Below are 23,079 nucleotides of genomic sequence, written 5' to 3' on the forward strand. Positions count from 1 at the left end.
ACTAGTTTTTCGGATATTAACCATATAATAAAAAAGACGTACACGTAGAAATCAAAAATGCATTCAAATACAGGGGGTTCTGTTTAAAAAAATGTACCATTTTGGCGCCCTACTTTGTGAGTACACCCTGTATCATTACAAATATTTTTAAAATGTGGAGAATATTCAACCACATCATAATACAAAAGCACTCTATCGAAAAATCCTATCTTCAAGACACTAAGTTACTCCGCGCAATCGTTGACTCACCCTGAACAGGGGAGAAAATATTTCAATATAAAGAAACTACTATTGAAATCCATATGGTGCATAAACCGTTTCTACACCCTGTATACCTGTGTGTGCGCGACTAACATTTTTTTTTACGTGTCGTGACCCGTTTATTGTCTAACCCAACAGCCCATCTCGGCCTAACCTAACTGCAATCTAACCCAACTGCCCTATTCGGCCTAACCTAACCGCCCATTTCGACCTAACCCAATCGCCACCATCTCGACCTAACCTAACTGCACATTTCGACCTAACCTACCCGCCGTGGTCTCGACCTAACCTAACCGCGCATTTCGACCTAACCTAACTGATAAGAGGGTTGAAATTCGGAACGGATAGAAGCCCAAAAATGGTCGGAAAAGACGCCCGAGTCCCCCAAACCTCTAAATAGTATGGGGAGATGCGCAATGTGCGCCCGCTAGAACGTTTTTAGGTATACAGGCTGACTCAAATTCGACGGCCACCATGGGGATCTCGGAAACTGTAAGAGATAGGTGGGTAGTTTAAATTTGGCAAAGTTGGACATTTTGATGCTTAACAAAATGCCGTTTTGAAACTGAAAAAATTACGACTACTTTAAAAGATATCCTGAAAAATACGAAATTTTGCAAAATCGTTTTAATTTTTGACCGAAGTTATTTAATAAGATATCTAAAAATAAATGACATGGCCACTTTTTTCCCTCTACAAGATGCTAGTGTTAAATTTTAAGTCTGACGTTTCGCCCCGGTTAACCATAATCAACTTTGTGTTTTCTTATGGAAGTCATTTTTACTTTTTATTTCATTAGATAGAGCATTTTTCTCCGATTTCAAAAATGTAAATATCACTATTTTTTAGTAAGGAATGGCGATATTAAAAAACGCAAGAAACTACGAACATACACTACCCAAATCAAAGTTTGCAAGGCAAAAAAAATATACTTTAACATTATTTAAAAAATATTGATGTTTACATTTTTAAAATCAGTTTTTTCAAAGAATGATGTGATTCGTTGAAAAAAAATCCAATCACATGCCTTAAGAACATTGTAAGCCTGACAACATACTTAACTATGCTTTATAATACTGGCCGTTTGTCTATTATAATCAAATAATTGGGGTTCTACTGAAATTTATAATAATGCAAACAAGACACGACACAATACTTACAAAATATAATATCGCTGATTATATAAACCACTGTAATAATATGTTTGACTCCTGGGTGATCAAAACAACAACCAAGAATATCAAACATATCTTACAGTAATTCACAATTACTTCGTATATTAAAGACATAAAAAGATCCTCAATGTAACTTACCTTTATTTTCGTTCTCGGTCGCAAACTTGCCAATTTTTTCGCAGCCGCATCAATCGATGCAGCTGCCCCTAGAAGTTCGTTTTCGGCTATCACTGTCGGATCATCTGGGTCCACCCAATCTGAACCTACGTCAACTTTAAAATATCCCGAAAAATCAAACTAGGTTTACTAACCCTTTAAAAGTTCGGCAACAGTGACTAGTTCTGTTACGCATTGTGCTATCTTGCGTGATATAGGCGGTAGGATGTGCTTGGAATCTGCACTATTCCCTTGAAGTATGGCGAATAACAACTCCCTGAATTGTTGGGCGCAGTCTTGACCGGCGAGTAGAGTTCGATTGCGAAGCTCAGGAGTTTCGGCTACGTTGTATGCTGTGCTCTGTTAACTCAAGTTAGAGACCGTTCACAAACAGTTGAAGATATACCTTGCATATGACCAGCATGTCAGAAATTGCTTTCCGTGACATGTTGGCGGCCGCTATTATATCATCTTGCTTATTACTGATTCCAGCCGCAACTGATTTCGCAGTGGCTTTAGTAATCGCTTTCGTAGATCGTATAATATCCTCGGGAGTAACGCCACTTTTACAACCATCGCTTGTATTGAGAGCCTTAAGAATCAAATTAACCAAATTGAAGAACCAAAAATATGACTTACGCGAATTTCTTGACCGATTGCTTCAATTGTCGATTCCAATGCTCGTGTGCCTCTGGTATGTTCGTCTTCTACCGCCTTAACCGTTTTCAATAGAGAAGTCACGTTTGTCACCATAACCTAAAATTATAATAACCGTTAGTAAATTGAATCATTACTGTAAGTTTATTTATAAGCACATGCGTTTAGCATAACACCAAAGCTGAAATATAAAAATTGGTTAGTCTTAATCAAGATAATCCAGAAAGATTTAAATAAAAATAAATAAAAACTGCGAATTAAAAATTTGAATGACAGCAAAATACATACCCCGGAATTTATACATTTTGGGATGAAGAAATTAAAATTATTATGCCACACATTTTATTAAATATATATTTTTGTAAGTAGCATACTGTTAAAAAACAAATATATGAATATAACAAAGCCTCGAGCAACATTATGAACTTAAAACTCCATGGCACAAATTACAAATTATTGCTCACATATAATACGATACATGTTGAATAAATAAATTATATAAAATTAAAAAAGGTTATAAACGTAAATGATATTTATGTAGCTAACAGTTCACATTGGTTAATATCAGATTGCAAAGCCTCATTGTTGACATTTTCCCTGCTGCTACTCAGTAAGCGAATAAGTTCTTCCTCTTGATCAGATATCCACCAATCTGTATCAGATTCCAAAACCTAAGAGTCAATCAAAACATGTGTTACACAGACCCACCACCAGAGTGTCACAAAGTTATGTTACACAACACGAAAACTAACAACAAAATAGCAAGGAAAAACTCTAAAAAAAACCAGCTACCGGTGGACTTTAAACACATGTTTTGAGAAACTGCGCCACTATATTTATATTTACAGATTTCATTAGTTCTCGTCGCGGTTTGTTAAACTGTGATATAAAGTGTGCGAAATGTGTTAATTTATGCATGTTTATGTTTAATTTTATGAACAGATGAAACACATTCGATTTAAAGTCCACCCTGTATTAAATTTGAATGTTATAATGCTCACACACACATGCATTGATTAGTTAGATGGAAATTATAGAACCGGGTTAAACGTTACATTAGTATTAGATATTTCTATAACCAACTATGCTCATGCAGCAAACCCGAAGATTTGATCATCCAGGAGCAAATACACCTGCAGAGATGTGTGGGTAAAACACAAATTGAACGAGATAAATCTGACCTCTTTCAAGAAGAAATCGCATACACCAGGCGCAAACCCTTCAAACATTGATCGAAGAAAGAGTAAGACATGCGATTTGGACGATTTGGTGCATTTTTGAAAGTATTGGTTTGTAAGAAGTACCTACTTTTTAATATTGCTGATCCACTGTGATCTGTAATTTTGGAACAAACGTTTTGTTGAACAAATGAATTCTGTCTAACATTCAATATTTCAGCAGAACCTACATTTACAAATAATCAAAGCAGAGCACGTAGCATACCTAACGTTATCTAATAATGTAAAATTAACGTTCATTCAAACTGTCAGGTAATAAATGCAATAGAAATGTATGATGAATCATCAGAGCATAGCTCCAACCGCAATTATTTCTAGAACCTCATTGTATTTTGAATCATTCTTAATATACCTATTTCCACATTTAAAACAAAATTATTCATTTGACAACACATTTTCTTTATTATGGAAAAACCTGAGCACAAAAGTATAAAAGGTAAGGCACTACTTGAATCACTTTGGAAGTCTAAAAATACAAAATACAGTTACGTAAATTAAAATATTTGGTTGTAACGTACACTAGGTGTGCCTAAAAAGAACAGCAAATGGTCAATGTATAGGGTGGTTCAAATTCGTTGACTCACAATTGGGATCTCTGTAACGGTGAGAAATACGTTGTAGGTTAAATGGGGGCAAAGTTGCGCCCCTTTTTATGACTAAAAAAACCTTTTCGAAATTTTTGAAAATAACTGAGGTATCAACCAAAAACTGAAAATGTCAAATTTCGTTTTTATTTTCCATACCTTAAACGGTCGGAAATGGACGGTTTCCTTTGGCACATTGTATGGGCACTTTTGTTTTGTTTGTTTTCGGAGAATCTGAATCCGTTGTCACAATTTCCATAGCACGCTAGATTTAGAAGCTACAGGCTACTACTTGCTTATTTCCTATGGACGCCATATTGGATTTTTATAGAATGAGATAGAGAACAAAAAATAAATTCATTTGATTGCATTGCCATCACAGTCATGCTAATTCAGCAAGATCTAGTTACCCATGGATGTTTTGTTGAGAAATGAATTTCGTAAAAATCCAATATGGCGCCCAAAAGAAATAAGAAAGTAGTAGCCTGTAGCTAGTTTTTTCAAAAATTTCAAATGCGTTTTTTTAGTCAGAAAAAAGGCAATTTGCCCCCATTTAACCTACACGTATTTTTCACTGCGACGGAAATCCCAATCGTGAGCCACCAAATTGACCCACCCTGTACTGTAGCATTCAAATTGGGCATGTACAAGGTTTTCTAAACCATAAAAAGAGGAATGATAATTAAAAATTCGACTGCATCATTCGAATAGTGAACTTCGAAAGAAAAATGAAACAAGTTGCATAAGAAGAAGAAATGTAATAGAAAGAATGATTTAATAATCCTTAAATATTGTTTAGTAAAATTTGTTTTTTATTTAAAAGGAAAATAAATCCTGTAAAAAAGAACCACAATTGTTTATTTTTTCTAAAGCGATCGATTTCGGGTTTGTAATGAAATTCTCCATTATTTTGGGGTTCGTTGAGATTTGCTTTAATATGTAAAAAAGAACCACAATTGTTTATTTTTTCTAAAGCGATCGATTTCGGATCGACCGAAATCGATCGCTTTAGAAAAAATAAACAATTGTGGTTCTTTTTTACATATTAAAGCAAATCTCAACGAACCCCAAAATAATGGAGAATTTCATTACGAAAATAAATCCATCATAATCCGTACTAAGAAAGAAAGGCAAATGAAATTCAGATGTATCTTTCCTTTGTTTGTAAATAATTTGCATAAGTGCATCTGACAAGATTATATCAGACACATATTCTTTGAAAAAAAAATGTTTATTCTTTTTCCATTTAAATTTATAATATAATCTCACAAAAAATGCTTAAAAACAAATAAAATGATTCAGTTCCAAACAATTTGAGCTATCATTTTGAGAATTTGAAAATGAAAGGTGTTAAAAAGTTTTAATTAGAAGTCATTTTCAAGGAATTGTTATTTGAATCAAACGAAGAAAACATGAGTTCAATATAAATTTAACAGTAAAACTCCAGTTGGACGCTTCAACAATTATATACTGTAAAGAAAACCATTATTGAATTCTGTGTGTATTAAAAATGAATAGAAAATAGAAATACGTTTGTAAAGTGGAAGCACTAGTACTACTTTCAAAAGTAAAACAAAAACACCAATAAACTGTCAGAATTTAGTGCGTAGTTGCGCCATCTGTTGTAAACGAGTCGTGGCTCACAAAGTATGTTAATCACCTCATAACAGAATCAGTTTCTTTCTGTTTAGCAAATGTTTTTACAATCAAGTTCTTTTTGACTTCTCGATTTTGGGATGCGCCACCTCAACAGGTTATGGGCCCAGTGTTCGGGTGTTAAGTCATGAGTGAAAGTGTAATAAAGGCGTTGAAACGAAAGCGCGTTTATCAGCGGCCATGATGAATGGTGGAGACACGTCCCGCATGATTCCATATTTGTCAATTCAACTGACTTTGTAGCTCCAACAAGCCTCGACTACGGTTGCAAGGGTCTCTGGTTCGAATCCGGATTCGGATATGGATATTTGTAAATGCATCGTGGGTTGGGTTGGTAGAGCAGCCTCAGCTGAAACCCTGTCTACTTAATTTTTTTTATGTATCTATTTTCTATTAAATGCAATAATTAGAAAACGAACCCAAATCGGAATGTTTTTTGAATATCAAAATGTAACTCCACTTACACTGTGCACAGTAACTATCAATGAGAAAATTAAAAAAAATTAAAGTTGCAACTGCAATGAGGTGCTCCACGACAATTGCCGATCAAATGATCATAATGTGTAACGCCAACATCTATTTTTTAAAGAATCTGGGAAAAACATTAAAAAGAAACTTTAGTTAATAAAGCAGCCACAAAAAAAAAAGATGCTGAAGATCTTTTTTTGGAAACCACTGCCTAATAATTAATTCCAATGATTTTAAACACACCCAGTATACACGAATGGATATTACCAACTCGAATTACCTTGAGCTGTTAAATACATTAATTACTACCACTACTGCCACCCTTCATGCAACTGCGTAACTACAAATTTGTACCTTAGCACTATCTTTCAAATGGGCCATAGCGGGATCGTTGATTGGTTTTCCACTCGCCGCCTTCGTCGCATGAATTAGATCGCCTAAAGCGCTCGCCACATCTTTGACAGCATTAATAAGCATGACCTGCGAATCTGGATTATCTGAACCGAGACTTGCCGCACCGAACTTGACCACCTCGGCCAGTTGGACTGAAATTGTAACAATTTAGTGACATCGTATCGTATCGTAAAGATTGTTTACCGATGGTTGTGACAGCATTCTGAGCTGCAACCGCCAATTGTTCTTGAGACGAAGCCGCTCCGGCGACCAAGGTTTTTGTGTCCTCCACTAGCGCTTTGGCGGTCTTTAAAATATTCTCACGATGATCAGCAAACGATTCATGCTCACTTTCTGGGTTGAGATTTCCAGCAGTCGCGAACATTATGGTAGTATCTAGGTCACCGATTATACCCGACACAGTAGATGCAGCGTTAATGCAAGCTTGGGTGCCTCGTGAACCCGATTGGAGAGTCGCCAAAACGCGCGAAACCTACAATAGTTTGTGAAAAAAAAACGGATTTAGCACAAAGATGTACCTTTTCAATAACAATCCGCGAGCTATCTCCAAGGTCACGCAACGTCATATCATCCTTCCGAATTTGGCACTGTCCACCGGCTTGCACCAAATCGACACAAGCGCCACCTAACGCTTGCACAACCTCTTTCAATCTTAACGCAACCTCACCATTTGTAGAAGCAGCCGCAGCTCCAATGCTATCATTTGCCAGTTGAGAGTACTTTCGTGCCAAGTCTGCAGACAATGGCGCCAAACGTTGAGGTTCAGTTGCGCCCTTTGTTGGCTGTAACAAATCAGTTAGTACACCCTGACGCCAAAGTCATCGTTACCATTTCTCCGGCAATTTTTGCAATGTCCTTGGCGCACTCGACCATCCTCGTTTGATAATCCACGTAAGTGTCACCGTCTGATATAACTAAGGAAGCTCTGTGATCGGATAGGCGGGTTATCGCCTTGGTTAGATTGTCAACGACACCCGACACAATGCCACTTTGAGTGGAAATCGTTTCCAAATTGCTCACAAGCTCTTGCAGTGCTTCACGAGTTGACGCAGCGCATTCGTCAATATCGGGATGGATGTTTATAGCCTTAGAATTTCCGCCACAATCCTTTGTTGCGTATACAAGCTGTAACGTGGCTTCCGTGATTGATTTCGCTTGATCTAATAGCAACTCTTGTTGTTTCGAGTTGGACATGTTTGATGCGGCGCCTATGGTGCCTTGAACTAAGGGTTCAAAGTACTGTACCTATAATGCACATTAACAAAAGGGTTACACGTGTTTGAATGGTTACCATTTGATTGACTGTGTGCCCGATATTTTCTGCTTCACATTTGGCGGCTTGGCGCAACGGTTCAATCGTGTCTTGTATTTCACTAGCCGCACGAGCAACTTGTTGATTGTACACACTTTGTGATGAACCCTTTCGAGTTGCTAATGTTTGTGATACAGCTTCCATGTAAGCGGCGTCTAAAGCTCGTAGGTAGTTTGTTAAAGTTATAGCAACCCTTTCGCATTCAGACTGGCCTGGAGCTTTATCACTAAAATATGGATAAAATTATACTGCCTGTTGGTAACCCGGGATTTGATTTTGTTGGTTACGGACGAAGCTAAGCTTTCTTATACTTTTAGATATGGCATTTTGGACTTACCGAATACTGGAGACAAGCTTTTTTATAGAATCCGATACAGTTTTCGAATGACTGGCGAACTGTTGCCAAGTGGGTGGATCGCGGGGCATCACCACCAAGCTCTTTGCTGTGTGTAAAACGGCACAAGAACTTTCAATGATTTTGCGACCCGCCTCGACTATCGGCTCTTGCGCCAAACGCGCTTGAGTTGATATTTTTGCAGGGATAGTGACGAATTCACTTGAGCAAGCGTAAACGCAAAGATTATCGACGGCGTCTAAAATGAAGCATTGTTTAATCTTCGTGACCTTCAGAAATGACCTTACCTAAAAGAGGTCTAGTCGCTTCAGCGCATTGACTCCTGTTTACTTCCGAATAATCGGAATCTAACGCTTTTATCGCTTTGACCAGGTGGGCCGTGGAATTGGCGATGTCCTTGGCGCTTTGAATAAAATGGCGTTTGGCTACAGGGTTGCTCGTTTTTGAGCTGGCGATTCTACACGCGTTGCAAAGCGCGCTTGTATGTTTCGCGATAACCGTCGCTGCGGTCAATACCTGCTGTTGTGAACTTGTGGGCGATGTTAAAGATGCACAGCCCTGCTGAATGGCCTGAGAAGCACGCGCGAACTGTGCTTGATCAAGCAAACCTGGACGACCAGCTACACTTGTAGGATCAGAGACTCCAACCTGTATTCAGTTAACGGCATAATTGGTCAATAATTGAAATTGGATGTTAATCACAACCGCTAGTATTTTTTACACAATTAAAAATGACTTACCAAATAAGCTGCTTGTGCGGCAGCTTCTATTAGTCCACATATACCCACACTAACATTTTTGACATTCTCACCAAATTTCTCGTGTTGAGACTGTTTGGCGGCATTTGTTATTCCGGTCATACCTTCACCTAAAAATCAAATTAATTAAAAACAGTCGACAGTCCCAATGTACCCTACCCAATAATTTGCTTTTCTCCATTACAGAATCTAAACATTCATAATAACTACAGTCGTTAACCGGTTCACTTGGATTATCGAGGTGCGGTTTCATAGCTTGAATACTTCGGATCGCGTTCTCACATTCGGTTTGACCGGGAGTAGCCGAAGTGTACACGTCTAATAAATTATTTATACTATCGGTAACAGCTCGTGCGGCAGACGCCAACTGATTCTTTCCATTTGGTAGATTGGGATCGGCGGATACAGATTTTGCTGTATATAAAAGAGTGCTTGAAACTGTCGAGACATTCTTGATGGAGTGAACCATCTTGCCCTGAACTGCCGTATCTTGCGTTTGGCCTACCATTTCAACAGACACATTCAAGAGATCATGGTAAGCGGAGCCAAAGTCTTTGGACGAAGACGCTAGTTGGATAGGGTTACGAACGGATGTGACGACATCGCCACTCGCTTCGTTAAGGTTTGCCGCGGCAGTATTTAATTCTTGTTGCAATTGACCGTAGCTCTTGTTTGTTGACGGGAAGTGGCGAGAATCTAAGATGGACGTCCATTGTTTTATTTCTGTAATTGTCTGGTCTACGTCTCTTTGACTGGGTAGACAGTTGACAGTGCGACCCACAGCAGTAGCCACTTCCTTTGCAATGAGAGGTAATTCATGATTCATTTCACCATCAGGCAAATGTAAACTGCGCTTCGCTTCATCCATTAATCTCACAGAATGTTGCATAACATCTTGGGCAGAGTGCACAATATTTCTTTGTGTGTCCAAATTTTCGGATGTTGCAGCAACTCCGCGCACAGCTTTTGTGAGAGATCTCAATTTGTGGGCGGTCTCTCGTGCCGCTTGAGCTGTGTATATTTCGTTTCCTTGTGATGCCGCGCCCAAAAGTTGAGCGATACCTTGGTTAACGGCCTTGCTACTGCCATTTAGTTGAGCAGCACTCTGTTCAGCTGTATCACCAGGTAACGGTCTCAAAGCGTGAAGATTAATAGCCCTTTCAAATTCGTCAAGTTCCTCTTTCAAGCTCAAGATGAGTTCGGCGGCGGCGTCGATACCTAAACCTTGACAGGCCGGTTTCGCTCGACTCAGCGCGCCCCGTAAATCGCCCAAGTCGCTATTTAGCTGCTGACTGCTTTGGGAGAGTTGGTGAGATATCGATGCATCGTCTAATGTGGAGAGAACCGAACGAGAGGTTTGAATGAAATGCGTCGCGGGCTGAAACACAAATTAATTTTGAACTTGCGATGCAGTGAAATTACTTCCACAATTTTCACTTATGGGAATTCAGAAATTGCATGTACAGGGTGGCCAAATAAGAATGCGAGATACTGTATCTGGGAACCTGTGCGTCGTAGAGGCTTGCGGCAAACAAAATTATTACTAAAACGGCCACGAGAAAAACCTGGAAAATATTTTTAAGTTTCTGCAATGGCCGCTAGGGGGCGTAACTGCAATCAGGAATCTAAAAAAGTGATTTTTCTGTGAATTCTGCTATATTAACCTAACAAAAAATGTCCGACCTTTGAAGTTGACGATAATCTGAACCTTTTTTGTTTGACAATTTTTCCTGTATCTCTAAAAATGAAGTGGTGGGGAGTATTCAAATATTTCCGTAAAGAACGCGCTGTATCTTCGAAACGACTGAGCCGATTTTAACACACTCGGGTTAATTGAAAAGAGTTATTATTCGGCTACAAATATTATAATATTTGAAGTTTTGTTAGTTTCACATATCGCCGCTTGAGGGCTTTTTTCGACATTCCGACAGAAATAGTTAATTTTCTCAAAAAAATTCAATGCGTTGGTTTGATTTTTTTTTCATGAAAAAGTAGCCAAATGATGCCTAAACAAGCTCGCGAAAACCGCATCTCGATATCTTGTTCCTAACCTAAAATTTAGGCCAAAGAAAATTGTATACCCTCAAAATTCTATTTTTTAAGCTAATTTTTTCGGAATTATTTTTATTATATAATTTGTGGCCCTAAGATGGATCGATTTAAACAAGGAAGCTTTTAATGCCGCCATAAATGCTGGCCATCACGATATAAAAATATATATACAGTGTGTAAAGCGATGGGGTATACAAGAGGGAATTTTTTTTTAAATAGGTATTGATTTATGAAAAAAATTTATTCTTCATAATATGTTTTGCTTGCTTTGAAAGTACCAATAACGTTTCGATTGTTTGTGGTTTGATACCAATACACTCTCTTGATTATAATGTACAATGATAACTTTCAATTAAAAAAATTAATTTTCTTATTTTTCCAGATTTCTATAAGTAAATTTTAGATTATAGGTATAGGTATAATATATATCTCAAGATATCGAGATGCTGTTTTCGCGAGATTGTTTAGGCATCATTTAGCTACTTCTTCATTAAAAAAAATCGAACCAACGCATTTCATTTTTTTGAGAAAATTAACTATTTCTGTCGGAATGTCGAAAAAAGCCCTCAAGCGATGTGTGAAACTAACAAAACTTCAAATAGTTTAATATTTGTAGCTGAAGAATAGCTCTTTTGAACTAACCTGAGTTTGTTTAAATCGGCTCAGCCGTTTCGAAGATACAAGGTGTTCTTTAGGGAAACCTTTGAATACCCCCCACCACTTCATTTTTAGAGATACAGGGAAATTTGTCAAACAAAAATTGTTCAGATTATCGTTGACTTCAAAGACCGGACATTTTTTTGTTAGGTTAATATAGCGGAATTCACAGAAACATCACTTTTTCAGATTCCAGATTGCAGTTACGCCCCCTAGCGGCCATTTCAGAAATTTAAAAATATTTTCCAGGTTTTTCTCGTGGCCGTTTTAGTAATAAATTTTTTTACCGCAATCCTCTACGATGGACAGGTTCCCAGGTACAGTACCTCGCATTCTTATTTGGCCACCCTGTACAGTGTTAACAACAGAAAAACTTACGTGCAAGAAGACCTCTGCAACATACATCAGTTCACTTTGTGTTGTAATTTCCTGCGGCGTTTCACTGCTTGCCCTAATGGCCTCAACTAACGGAGGTATCTGCTCTACTAAATCGTTGGTGTCAACAATAAGCGCCTCGCGCGACGTCGGATTCGAATTGTGCGGTTCACTGGCTTGTGCTGCAGAAATACATTGCGTCGCAGTAGACACAGCTCGTCGCGCGCAAAGCTGTAAATCATCATTGAGAACTAATATTTATTCGACCGATTTACCTGAACGCGATCGACGAGTTTTGCTCTGAGCGCCGGTGTCGTAGCTGCAACAATGGTTACGTCACGTAAATCTTCGGCTGTCCTTCTGAGATTATCTTGGTACAAGACTTCATTGGGATGACCGGCGCATTGTCTTGCGGCTTCAACCATGCGAGCCGTCGCGTCTGCCAATGTTTTCGCGGCCGCTAGAAGTCGTCTTTGTATTTCGGAATCGGGCTGCTTTTCCGCTTCACCCTGATAAAAATGTATTAACTAGCAAGTCACAACGACTATTACGTCGATCTGTCTTTACCTTAATACTCTGAATCAGTTGTGCGGTAGCTTGACCCAACACTCTCGCCTGCTTGATCATCTCTCCTGTATCGCCGGAAGCCGCCGACAATTTATCTGTTGCAGTGTATATCATTTCAACGCTAGTTTCTTGGATTGTTTCATGGGCCCTCTCTCTTGAAGCTGGTAAAGGATTTTAAATAATTGTAATTTAATTATAAACAAGGTATCTGTTAAAATAATAAAAATCTTTTAAATACATAGAGCCATAGAGGCACTTAACTTGGAAATGTGTACCATTTCCTTTAATTCTCATGAAACGTCACAAATGTGCATTTATTGTACACACAATTGATCACATGGCTTATATCAACCATCCGCAACCATTCTCCAAATACTTTCTCCTGTAAGAACAGCTTAAGCATACAAATTACATGCAAAAGCGGCTCAATAAATAGAAATAAAATTTGGTATGCTATTTACTGAAGTACGTAACAGGTGGCCGCTTTGCCGTGCAAAAAATGTGGTTTAGAATTTGTGTTTAGTTCAACATGGGAAAATTTACGCATATACCGCTTCACAGCGAACGAAAACAAAAGTATGTCTGGCGATAACAAGCCATAACAAGGAACGTATTAGGGAAAGCGAGCGCGGTTACCACGATCTTCGGACCTAAAAGTTGCCTTGATTCCATTTGCGCCGACTGAAAAACTAAAAATGCGGATTTTCTATAGGTTGAGGTCACGCCAGTCGAGATCATTGCGTTCAGAAGACCCGTTTCGGCGCTCCTAGTGGCCGAGATTCAAATAGTGAAAGAAGTGGGAGAGCGAGCATTCTAAGCTGATTTTCGCCAGCAAGCACGTACCAATTTGGGACACTTATTATTATTATTTATTTTTTTACAAATCCTGTGTTAGGCAATTTGAAAATTTTCAAATTGTCAAACCAGTCAGTGTGTACAATAGTGTAGTGTAGTGTACCACCCTGTATGGAAATATTTCCTATGCAAATTATACGGACGACCAATAAAATCAATTTAATAAATGGGTGTATGACTACTTACCCAACTTAATGTGCTCCAAAAGATCATTTAATGTGCGTGTAACTTCTGAAGCGGCATTTCTCAACTGTCCCAATAGTTCCTCATTATCGCAAGAATCATTGCACACTCCAACAAGATTCTCCACAGCTCTAGCAACTTCCCTAACGGCCGCAGTCAGTTGTTCTTGACAGGCTGGGGAATACAAAGTAGGAGCAACTACCTAAAACACCCAATAAATTTAGGGATTGTGTTGCAAAAGAATATACTTGCCTTGGCGCAAGCGACTAGCTGAGAAGTTGCGAGTGCACACTGAGTAGCAGCACCGATCACTCGATTTTGGGTTTGTTGGTCTTCACATGTTGCCGCGATGTTTTTGGCCTTAAGGACTAAAGCGGCTGTAGTGTTGGCCACTGCTTTCGCGAGCGATAGCAGCATATCTTGTAGTTCCTTATTTTCTTCAGTTTCTTCACCAATAGTAGCAAGAACTTGAGTGCTAGCTTCTCCGACTCTGGATGCTGCATTCAGTAAGTTCTGACGCGGCTGTAAAATAATTAGTCAGTACATTTCCTTGCAAAATGTTCACCAACCTCCTTTGTTTCTGGCTCGACACACTTAAGAAGATCACTAAAGGCTGTGCACAATTTCCTTGTCGCTTCGAGCAGTTTTTCACCAACACTCGTATCATCCATGAGAGCGGCGATCATCTTGACATCCTTAGTCATCTCCGGTAAATTACTGCCGATTGTATTGATCGCGGCGCCAACGGCCGTGTGATCTACTTCGTCTTGAGGTCCGGATGTCAAGGTAACAACCTACAAAATGCTAGTTTAAATCAACTCACCCAGGACTTCGTAATGACTTACCTGAGCAGTTGCGGCATTCATCGCTGCAATTTGAGAACCGACATTTTGTTTGCGTGTATCCAAAGTTACTTGTTTCCATTTCTTCGCGGCGGGATCGCTTCCCAATTCCGGCACTTGAGTTCTGGTTGCCAAATCGACTTGAGACTCGTGTATTCTACTTTGAGTAGAAGAAATTGTTGAAATCAGAGCTCGTTGAGGTTCGCTTAACACAGATGTTACCTTTGTTTGTTGTATCTACATAAAATAGTACAGTGTCAGAAAGACATAAGTACACATTGTAAAATGAATCATTGCTACCCACTTTTAAATGAATTGTAAGCAGATATACTCTTTGCAGCAGTCTTAAAAGTGTGTGCTTGCCAATTGCTGATACAGAGTATACTTTTACCTTAATACCTTAATTTTAAGGCTGTTGTGTAAACAACTTCATTTAGACGTTATTTCGGTTTAAACATAAAAAATACGAGAGATCCTATGTTTGAGAAATATTTCAATTTAGTAAAGTAAATCGGGTTAGGGGGGTTTTTACGAATAAGGCCAGAATTGGTTTATTTCATTTGAATTTGTATTTCCGTAACTGTTTTTCCATTTTGGAATTTTTTGTAATTATTGTGTATTTTAGATAAGACGTATTTAGTAAGAAACATCTGGTCAAATTTAGCGTGTTTTAAAACCGTTTGATTAACTGTTAGTGATAAGAAGCGAAGCGAAAGTTAATTAATTTCCACGGAAATACACATTGGGTGTTGATAACGGGCTATGCAAGTGTTTAACGATGTGCTCATTAGTTCAGCGTAGGTGGAGACGCGTGCCCCCCTTCTAAATGTGATCGGCGGTTTTACTTCATAGTCTTGAGGAAGCAGGTTATTTTATAATGGAAGTTGTGTTCTTTTAAATACTGGAATCCACTAAAAAAACGAAATGAGTTGGAAAATGCGCTAAAATCTTGGTTATTTGAACTAGGGTGCATCAAGAACTTTTGTAGAGAATTGAATAAGTTATCGTATGATATAATAACATACAAGGTATTTCATATAAAAATTCACGTTTGTTATCTGAAAAATGTAATGCTGTTTTGGTTTTTAATTAAAGATTCGGATGCAGTAGAAAAAATACACAATTTTGATAATTAAACCATCTGTTTAACTCTACGACTTAAGAAAGTTAGTAATCAGTGCCAACTTAATTTGAAACAGTCTATACAGGGTGGTGACTTGCGTAACGCATCATAGGGATTTCAATGTAAAATTCATAACATGCGATTATTGGCTCCCCAAATTATTTTAGAGCAAAAATGTATTAAGGTTTTTTGTAGAAAAAAATTTTTTACGTCAATCAACCGTATTAGTTTTCAATTTTTTGCATAATAAAGACGGAAAATTGGAAAAATAAAACCCGCATCTTTTCAATAATCTGCGATGCCATGGAATTTTCTAAAACAAAAAGATATTCAGTTATCAATTAGCACCAGTTCGAAATGGATTTTATGATCGCCTTGGTTACTGTCTTGCAGCGAATGGTGACTTATTCGAATATTTATTGTAAATTGTTATATTTTTAGTAAGTTGGTCTTTCTTTATGTTGAATTCGCTGTTTTAAATATAATACTTTTTGATAGAATTTGATTTGTTTTATAGCAGACATTCCATGGCATGACGGATATTGGCGTAGTTTTTGTATTATAAAATTCCATGGCATCACAGATTATTGAAAAAGATGGGAGTTTTATTTTTCCAATTTTTCGTCTTTATATGAAAAAAATTGAAAACTAATATGGTTGATTGACGTAAAAAATTTTTTTCTACAAAAAACCTTAATACATTTTTGCTCTAAAATAATTTGGGGAGCCAATAATCGCATGTTATGAATTTTACATTGAAATCCCTATGATGCGTTACGCAAGTCACCACCCTGTATATACTTTTTGGAGACCCTTAAATATGTTTGTGTAGAAAGATCCAAACGGTCCGTTCACTTAGCCACCTATTTGTCCCATTAGACCAAAAATAAATCCATACTGTATCTCAATTGTGCTCTATTGTGCATTTATGCTCACGGTTTGTGCTTTTCCAGTTCTAGAAAAAATTTCGAAAATTCAAACAGGAGCTAAGTGAATGCTTAATCTCCCAACATATTAAACTTTTTCATACTTAAACGACGGTAACACAGAATACTTCGATTGTACTTTCCGCTTATATGCTCACAGTTAGTTTTTAGTTTTGGAGACTGGGTCTATTTGGTTTTTTGAACTTAAAGCATATACCGTTAGCGTAAAACACAATTGAGCTACAGTAGGTACAGAAAACTGGGTACATTGTGGGCCTATTGGGGAGGGGGGGGGCTACGTGAACGGACCCAGATCCAAAACCAGAACTCCCATAAGCTAAAATGTTCTTAAATATTCTTCTCATGGAAATACATAGTAACGCTTAAAATATCGAGAACAATATCACCAACATTTTTAGCACATTTTCCATAATAAAACAATGTGCTATTCCCCCCATGCTTTTTGACAACCGTAAATCAGACAAATATCAGACGAAACAGATGCGCGGGTTGGAGAAATGTATGGAACACATCTTCAAAACAACATTTTTTTAAAGATCCAAAATTATAAATGTTTGCTACCAATCTACATATTATGTACTTTAAAATTGTGGCCAATGGCGTACGTACGCACAGTCAAGGGGCATACATAAAGCTGTGAAAAAGGGAAAAATCTGTCTGTGCCATCTGGAGAGCACGAAAGCATCGCTCTGTAAATGTTTGTTGTTATTTAAAGAAGCAGGTAGTAATCTTTGCATTTCTTTATAACATATTTGTGTTTTGTATGCAACATTTTATATTTTTTTGTAAGTTTCCATCTTTGTTGTTGAAATTGATTTAACCGTAATGCAGATTCACATATTTATTACCGTTAACCTTTTGTTTTAAATCGTTTACGTTTTTGGTGTAATATTTGCTTAATTTATGTTTATGTTTTGATTACATGGTCTTAGAAATATTCATATAAATTTGGATCATTCTTTTAATATGTGGAAATTACAGAGTTGGTTTTGTGTGTACTGACTTGCTGTTTGTAAGTAACATTTTTCCGTCAATGAAGCAGTCACGGGGGTTGCAAAAACTGTAATTAAATGAGTCACGATACCTAATTCCGTGATTGTGTTCGACATTCAACTGTAGGCTCGAAATCCCGAACGAGGGGCGAGTTACATATCTCGGGGGCGAGATTATGCTAATCAAAACTCTGCGATTTAGAATCTATGTGCGATAAATCAGTTGCGATTTGCTAATTTTCACATATTTTGTAGGGTTGAATTTGTCTACACGGCCAATTACAACTATTTAAATATTAAATATTTTTTAAGCAACATAAGGAAATACTAAATACAAATACTTTAAAAAGTATTTAAATACTTTGGAGAAGTCTTCATTTTAGTTCGTGCTCTGCGCCCCATTTTTAATAAGAATGAATGATAGATGTCATAAGAATGCACAATCATTCTTTGCTTCACTTTATCTACCCTTGCCGTTAAAGTGATCACTTTATATAATAATAATTTCGAAAGACGATTGTTGCTAAAACTTATATTTTTCTTTTTTCTTTGGGCTATCGATTTCGACATTATGTCATCATCAGGCCTTAGCTGGAATACATAACTGGAGATGAACGAGTGATATAAAAGATAAAAATCAATTAAGTGCAATATAAACTTAAGAATTGTGTTTATATTTCACTCAATTGCCGGTAAGATCATTTTCATCTTTGATATCACTCGTTCATCTCAAGTTGTGTATTCCAGCTAAGGCCTGATGATTACATACTGTCGGAATCGATAGCCCAAAGAAAAAATAAAAAATAAGCAACAATCATCTTTTGATATTATTTACATTACTTGAACTTATACATGGAGCAATACATAAAACATAGTGATCACTTTATCTACTCTTGCTGTTAAAGAGAGACTTAGCCTACTTACTCAAACCTATTAAAATGTCAATTTCAACATCTGTTATAAAATAAAGTTTAAATATTAAAAGTATTTTAAACTTGAAATACTTCCCAGCTCTATAAGTAGACCGCCAGTGGTGATTACGCCCATCATGACATACTGGCAACTACAAACAATTTAAGTAATTTCTCAGGGGTATCATAGGGACCTCAGGTGAAAATGAAAATTGTTTATTAAGAGCCCAAACACGTCAATGTGAAATGTTTCAGATTTGTTGTTACATACACACTTCACCTTCAATTAACAATTGGGGGTTTTCTATAACGCATTTCTCATTCTTTTTACAGTGTGCCTCACAATCTGACCAATAAATTACGGCGCATGGCAAACACACCCTCATAAAACTGGATAAACTTAAAAGTCTTTTGTACCTACACGGCCCTTCTCTGGTCCTAACGGAGCATGAAACAAAATCGTCCATGTAAAACAAATAACAATAAGCATTAAAAACCAACTAAGTACATTCCCCGAATAACGGCTACTTAATAGATATATTTTCTTACCGTAGGTGGGGCATGGCCTAAATTAACTTGTCCACTAACGGTTGTCAGTTGTGCTCCTCCCATGTGGCCTGTACCGTAAGGTTTGGCTCCTAATAATTAAATAAAGGAAAAAAATAAAAGTAAGCAATGTGTGAAGAAACTAAAAATGTTCAGGCTGAAACACAAGTGCACCATAATTGTGCTATTGTCACTAAAGTGCAATGTGCAAATTTTACTTTAAAAATCACCTTTTGCAATTTAATAGCAATGGCTTGGTCAGTGGAAGAGAAAAGATTATAACAATAAAACAATATTAGTAAGTTTACATAGGACCATTGCTATCTAATTACATTGTCGTATGTACACCATCCGATGGTATGGTTAGTAAAATTATAAAAACTTACCATCGGTTCCGGCTCTCATAATAGCAGGTTTAGCGAGCGACTCTGTATTAACTTTCTCCCCAATACGACCGCTGGCATGTTGTAAAATAGTTGCCCTAAAATAACGGAAATAAAAACCCAAATCTTTAGTTGGTAACTAATTTACTTATGAGGTGCCACACTATCTTCAACCATGGTAGATCCTTCATCACCTTCTATACCAAAATGGTCCTTGGCTTGTTTCTAAAATAATTTAGAACACTCCATTATTTAAACGCATAATGGTATTAATGGGATCTGTACCTTTTTCAATATAATGTCGATATATCCAGCAATAATCTGTTGAATTTGTTCAGCTTCAGTTGTCTGTACAGAATAGTATTGGTCCGAGTAATCTCCGAAATCCAGAGTGAAAGTGTTGGGACTCGCACCCCAGCGTCGGACCGTAGTCAACGGCCAGGTCTTCAAAATCTCCTTAGTTTTTTCATCCAGTCGCAAGACGGAATCCTTAGTCACACCCAAAAGACGCGGTACCAGCTTATTCTTTCCCTTCATCTTTTCCTGTAATAATACAATTATTACTCATCTAGCGGCTGGTACACGCACAACAACGTACCTTCACCAAGAAGAATGTGACACCGTATGTTGTTAAAGATCTGGCATTTTGGGTGTAAATGACTTTGGATTCTAATTCACTTAAATTGATATGTTTCTTATGTTCAGCGAACACTTTTCGTTCGATCCCTTTCACCTTAACGTATGAAGCAGGCAGGAACTCCTTTAAACTAAATGGTGCAGTATTAATTTTTAGCTAAATTCTCAAGAGTATTTTTTAAAGCGGAATTACTGCCTTTGTGTGTACCATTTAATTTTTGTCATCTTTGATGGCACAGCAATTTTTGGATGAGGTTTAGGACTTGGAATGAGATAATTTTCTTCAGTGACCAAATCCCAAGTAATTTAATTATTTTAAAAAAGTAGGGATGCATCATCTTCTCCTTTAATTCAACCACTGATTTTTTCTATCACTTTTTATTATAGCTTAGCTAATGGATTACAAAGGACATTACTTATATTTTATAGGATACCTAAAGGTTGAACCAAGCGCGTTCACCAATGGCAGATAGGGGAACTACCTGAGGAATGACCAGCTCACAGGGAGGTGCGGTAATAATGTAATGCGCCGATAATTCCTACGTGTGTTAATAGGTCGTTTTTAATTGTAATTGTTGTATACAGGGTGATTCCTATAGTACCTGCCACCGTTTGGGAGCGTATAGGGGGTGCCTAGGGGATTATTTTGATATAGGACACTTGGGGTCGGAAATCTAAAATAAGGGCGCCAGAACCAAATTTATCTTCTGGAATTTCACGCCTGTATGTAGGCAACCCAATCGACCGACGTTTCGCGCGGAGCGATGCAGAGCGAGTTAGCGCGAGGAAGCGACATGGGAGGGAAGGAGGGAAAACGACAGTCAAAAGCAATAACGTTTACAAGTGTTCAACGTGGCCACCGTTGTTCTCAATGCACTTCCTACATCTAGCCAACTATTATTATACTATTGCCATAGTGTTTATTCACTTGATACGCGTCGTTGCAGACGGGATTTCGTGGGTTTAAACAAAATTCTGATCAAGTGTCAGCCACACATCGCCGCCTGAGATCGCTCCGTGTGCACCGCCGGCCGGTTGGGTTGCCTACCTACAGGCGCGAAATTCCAGAAGGTAAATTTGGCTCTGGCACCCTTATTTTAGATTTCCGACCCCAAGTGTCCTATATCAAAATACTCCCCTACGCACCACCTACACGCTCCCAAACGGTGGCAGGTACTATAGGAATCACCCTGTAGACATTAAATAAGCATAAAGTGCTTATTCAATGGTAAAGACTAGAATTATTTCATCCAGTGACAACGCTCTTTCTTAGAAAATCAAGTATTTTCTTGGTATATTTTCTTCAATTTTTCAAGAATTGCTTCTTTAGTTTTTTAATGCAACTTTCATCTAAATTTCCCCTCCGGAATTCATATAAGGGATGTTCCTAGATGAATAGTCTTGGAAAATAAACGGAAACATTGATGCAAAAAAAGGAAAGGAGTATCTGACGAGAAACTTGAAACGCGACAGTCACTAGCGAACTGAATAGTCGCCACAATACTCCCGAATATTTCAGTTCATTTCAAAAATATTTCAGAAATTTCAAAAACGTTTTTTAGTCACAAAAGAGGGGTAAACTTTGCCCCCATTTCACCTGGACTGTATCTCTTACAGTTACGGAGATTCCAATGGGGAGCTCGAATTTAAACCACCCTGTACAGCGTCACAATGTGTAGAACATGGCCAGCTGCTATTTGGGCACGTTGAAACTGATACCGAGATTAATGAAACAATATTTGCCTCACCATTCCCATTCGGTCTGATGGCCCCATTACCCAATACCGGAAAAAAAATATATTTTCTGCTCTTCAAACATTTTTAGAAGCTAATGACCTTCCCTGGGAGAGAGTTATTGGAATATGTACTGATGGAGCTCAAGCGATCAAGATTTATTGAATTGGCTAAGAAAAAGAACCCTAAAATAATTGGATCCCATTGTATCATCCACAGACAAGCTTTGGCTTGCCAGACTCTCCCTGAATCACTTAACACTGCTTTGAACTTAGCAGTTAAAGTAGTGAATCACGTCCAATCCAGTGCTTTGAACACCAGACTTTTTTGATTGTTGGGTCAAGAAATGAACAGTGATCAAGAAACACTTCTCTTTCACACCGAAGTTCGTTGGTTGCCCAAAGGTAATATGCTTGCAAGATTGTTCAACTTGAAATCAGAAGTTGAAATCTTTTTGATGAGTTCAAGTGAAGAACTGTACAAGAAATTTACAGATGACAAATTTATCTTTTACTTGGCATGTTTGTCAGACTTCTTCGAAACAATAAATCTTCTGAACCTAAAGCTACAAGGTCAGAAAAGTACTTTGAAAAACTATAATTCAATTAAGAGTTTTGTTGACAAGATGGCTCTTTGGCAACGCCGCCTGCAGAATTCGAAGCCGAACTTTTCTTCCTTTCCAAAATTAAACAACCTCCTCGATGATTCCCAAAGTCTTCCAAAAAACCTAGTAAGTGAAATGAAGGACCTAATATCGGGGCCTATTTGTACAATTTTCATCAACTTATCTATGCGAGTCAGGATTTTCAACCCTGGCTTATATAAAATCTAAATATCGAGCCAGACTAGATGTGCAAAGTGACCTGCGCTGTTCCATGCCAAAATTACAACCAAACATACAAAAAACAGAAACAGTGCCTGTCCTCACACTAGTACTACTAAAGTAACGAACATTTTTCTGGATACATTATTGATATTTTGTTGTGATTTTTTCGGTGATTTTTTTGTTATTTTGTGTAATTAAAATTTATATTTGGACAAATATAATTTTATATTCCTTACCAGAGTATGTCTAGCGCTAGGCTATCAAAGTCATTTTACACAAACATAATGTAAGTAAATTGATCATATATAACTCTAAATACCAAGGTATGAAGGGGGGCTCAGAGGCTGAAAGGTTGAGAACCCCTGCTTTAACAGATCGTAATTACCAAATTATTCTAAAATAATACAATTATTTAA

At 37.6% G+C, this 23,079-nt stretch overlaps 1 protein-coding gene across 7 annotated transcripts in view; it reads right to left on the reverse strand.

Annotated features, from left to right (window-relative positions):
- The window catches only part of LOC116179220 (talin-1), an 82,567-nt gene that overhangs the window by 15,880 nt on the left and 43,608 nt on the right, over nucleotides 1-23,079 (reverse strand). For all 7 annotated transcript variants that reach the window (XM_031498984.1, XM_031498976.1, XM_031498952.1 and 4 more), the window contains 25 exons: nucleotides 20,066-20,234; nucleotides 19,753-20,010; nucleotides 19,616-19,692; nucleotides 19,471-19,565; nucleotides 19,088-19,176; nucleotides 14,569-14,802; nucleotides 14,293-14,517; nucleotides 13,976-14,245; nucleotides 13,727-13,925; nucleotides 12,686-12,846; nucleotides 12,394-12,627; nucleotides 12,122-12,349; nucleotides 9,194-10,412; nucleotides 9,017-9,144; nucleotides 8,564-8,924; nucleotides 8,259-8,514; nucleotides 7,901-8,147; nucleotides 7,438-7,854; nucleotides 7,128-7,391; nucleotides 6,793-7,081; nucleotides 6,550-6,740; nucleotides 2,232-2,348; nucleotides 1,999-2,184; nucleotides 1,748-1,952; nucleotides 1,575-1,699 (listed from right to left, as the gene is read on the reverse strand). In XM_031498984.1, the coding sequence (XP_031354844.1) occupies nucleotides 1,575-1,699; nucleotides 1,748-1,952; nucleotides 1,999-2,184; nucleotides 2,232-2,348; nucleotides 6,550-6,740; nucleotides 6,793-7,081; nucleotides 7,128-7,391; nucleotides 7,438-7,854; nucleotides 7,901-8,147; nucleotides 8,259-8,514; nucleotides 8,564-8,924; nucleotides 9,017-9,144; nucleotides 9,194-10,412; nucleotides 12,122-12,349; nucleotides 12,394-12,627; nucleotides 12,686-12,846; nucleotides 13,727-13,925; nucleotides 13,976-14,245; nucleotides 14,293-14,517; nucleotides 14,569-14,802; nucleotides 19,088-19,176; nucleotides 19,471-19,565; nucleotides 19,616-19,692; nucleotides 19,753-20,010; nucleotides 20,066-20,234 (6,244 nt within the window). The remainder of the gene's footprint in view (nucleotides 1-1,574; nucleotides 1,700-1,747; nucleotides 1,953-1,998; nucleotides 2,185-2,231; nucleotides 2,349-6,549; nucleotides 6,741-6,792; nucleotides 7,082-7,127; nucleotides 7,392-7,437; nucleotides 7,855-7,900; nucleotides 8,148-8,258; nucleotides 8,515-8,563; nucleotides 8,925-9,016; nucleotides 9,145-9,193; nucleotides 10,413-12,121; nucleotides 12,350-12,393; nucleotides 12,628-12,685; nucleotides 12,847-13,726; nucleotides 13,926-13,975; nucleotides 14,246-14,292; nucleotides 14,518-14,568; nucleotides 14,803-19,087; nucleotides 19,177-19,470; nucleotides 19,566-19,615; nucleotides 19,693-19,752; nucleotides 20,011-20,065; nucleotides 20,235-23,079) is intronic.

This window comes from Photinus pyralis, unplaced genomic scaffold, assembly GCF_008802855.1.
Source record: "Photinus pyralis isolate 1611_PpyrPB1 unplaced genomic scaffold, Ppyr1.3 Ppyr1.4_LG1, whole genome shotgun sequence".
Taxonomy (NCBI): domain Eukaryota; kingdom Metazoa; phylum Arthropoda; class Insecta; order Coleoptera; family Lampyridae; genus Photinus; species Photinus pyralis.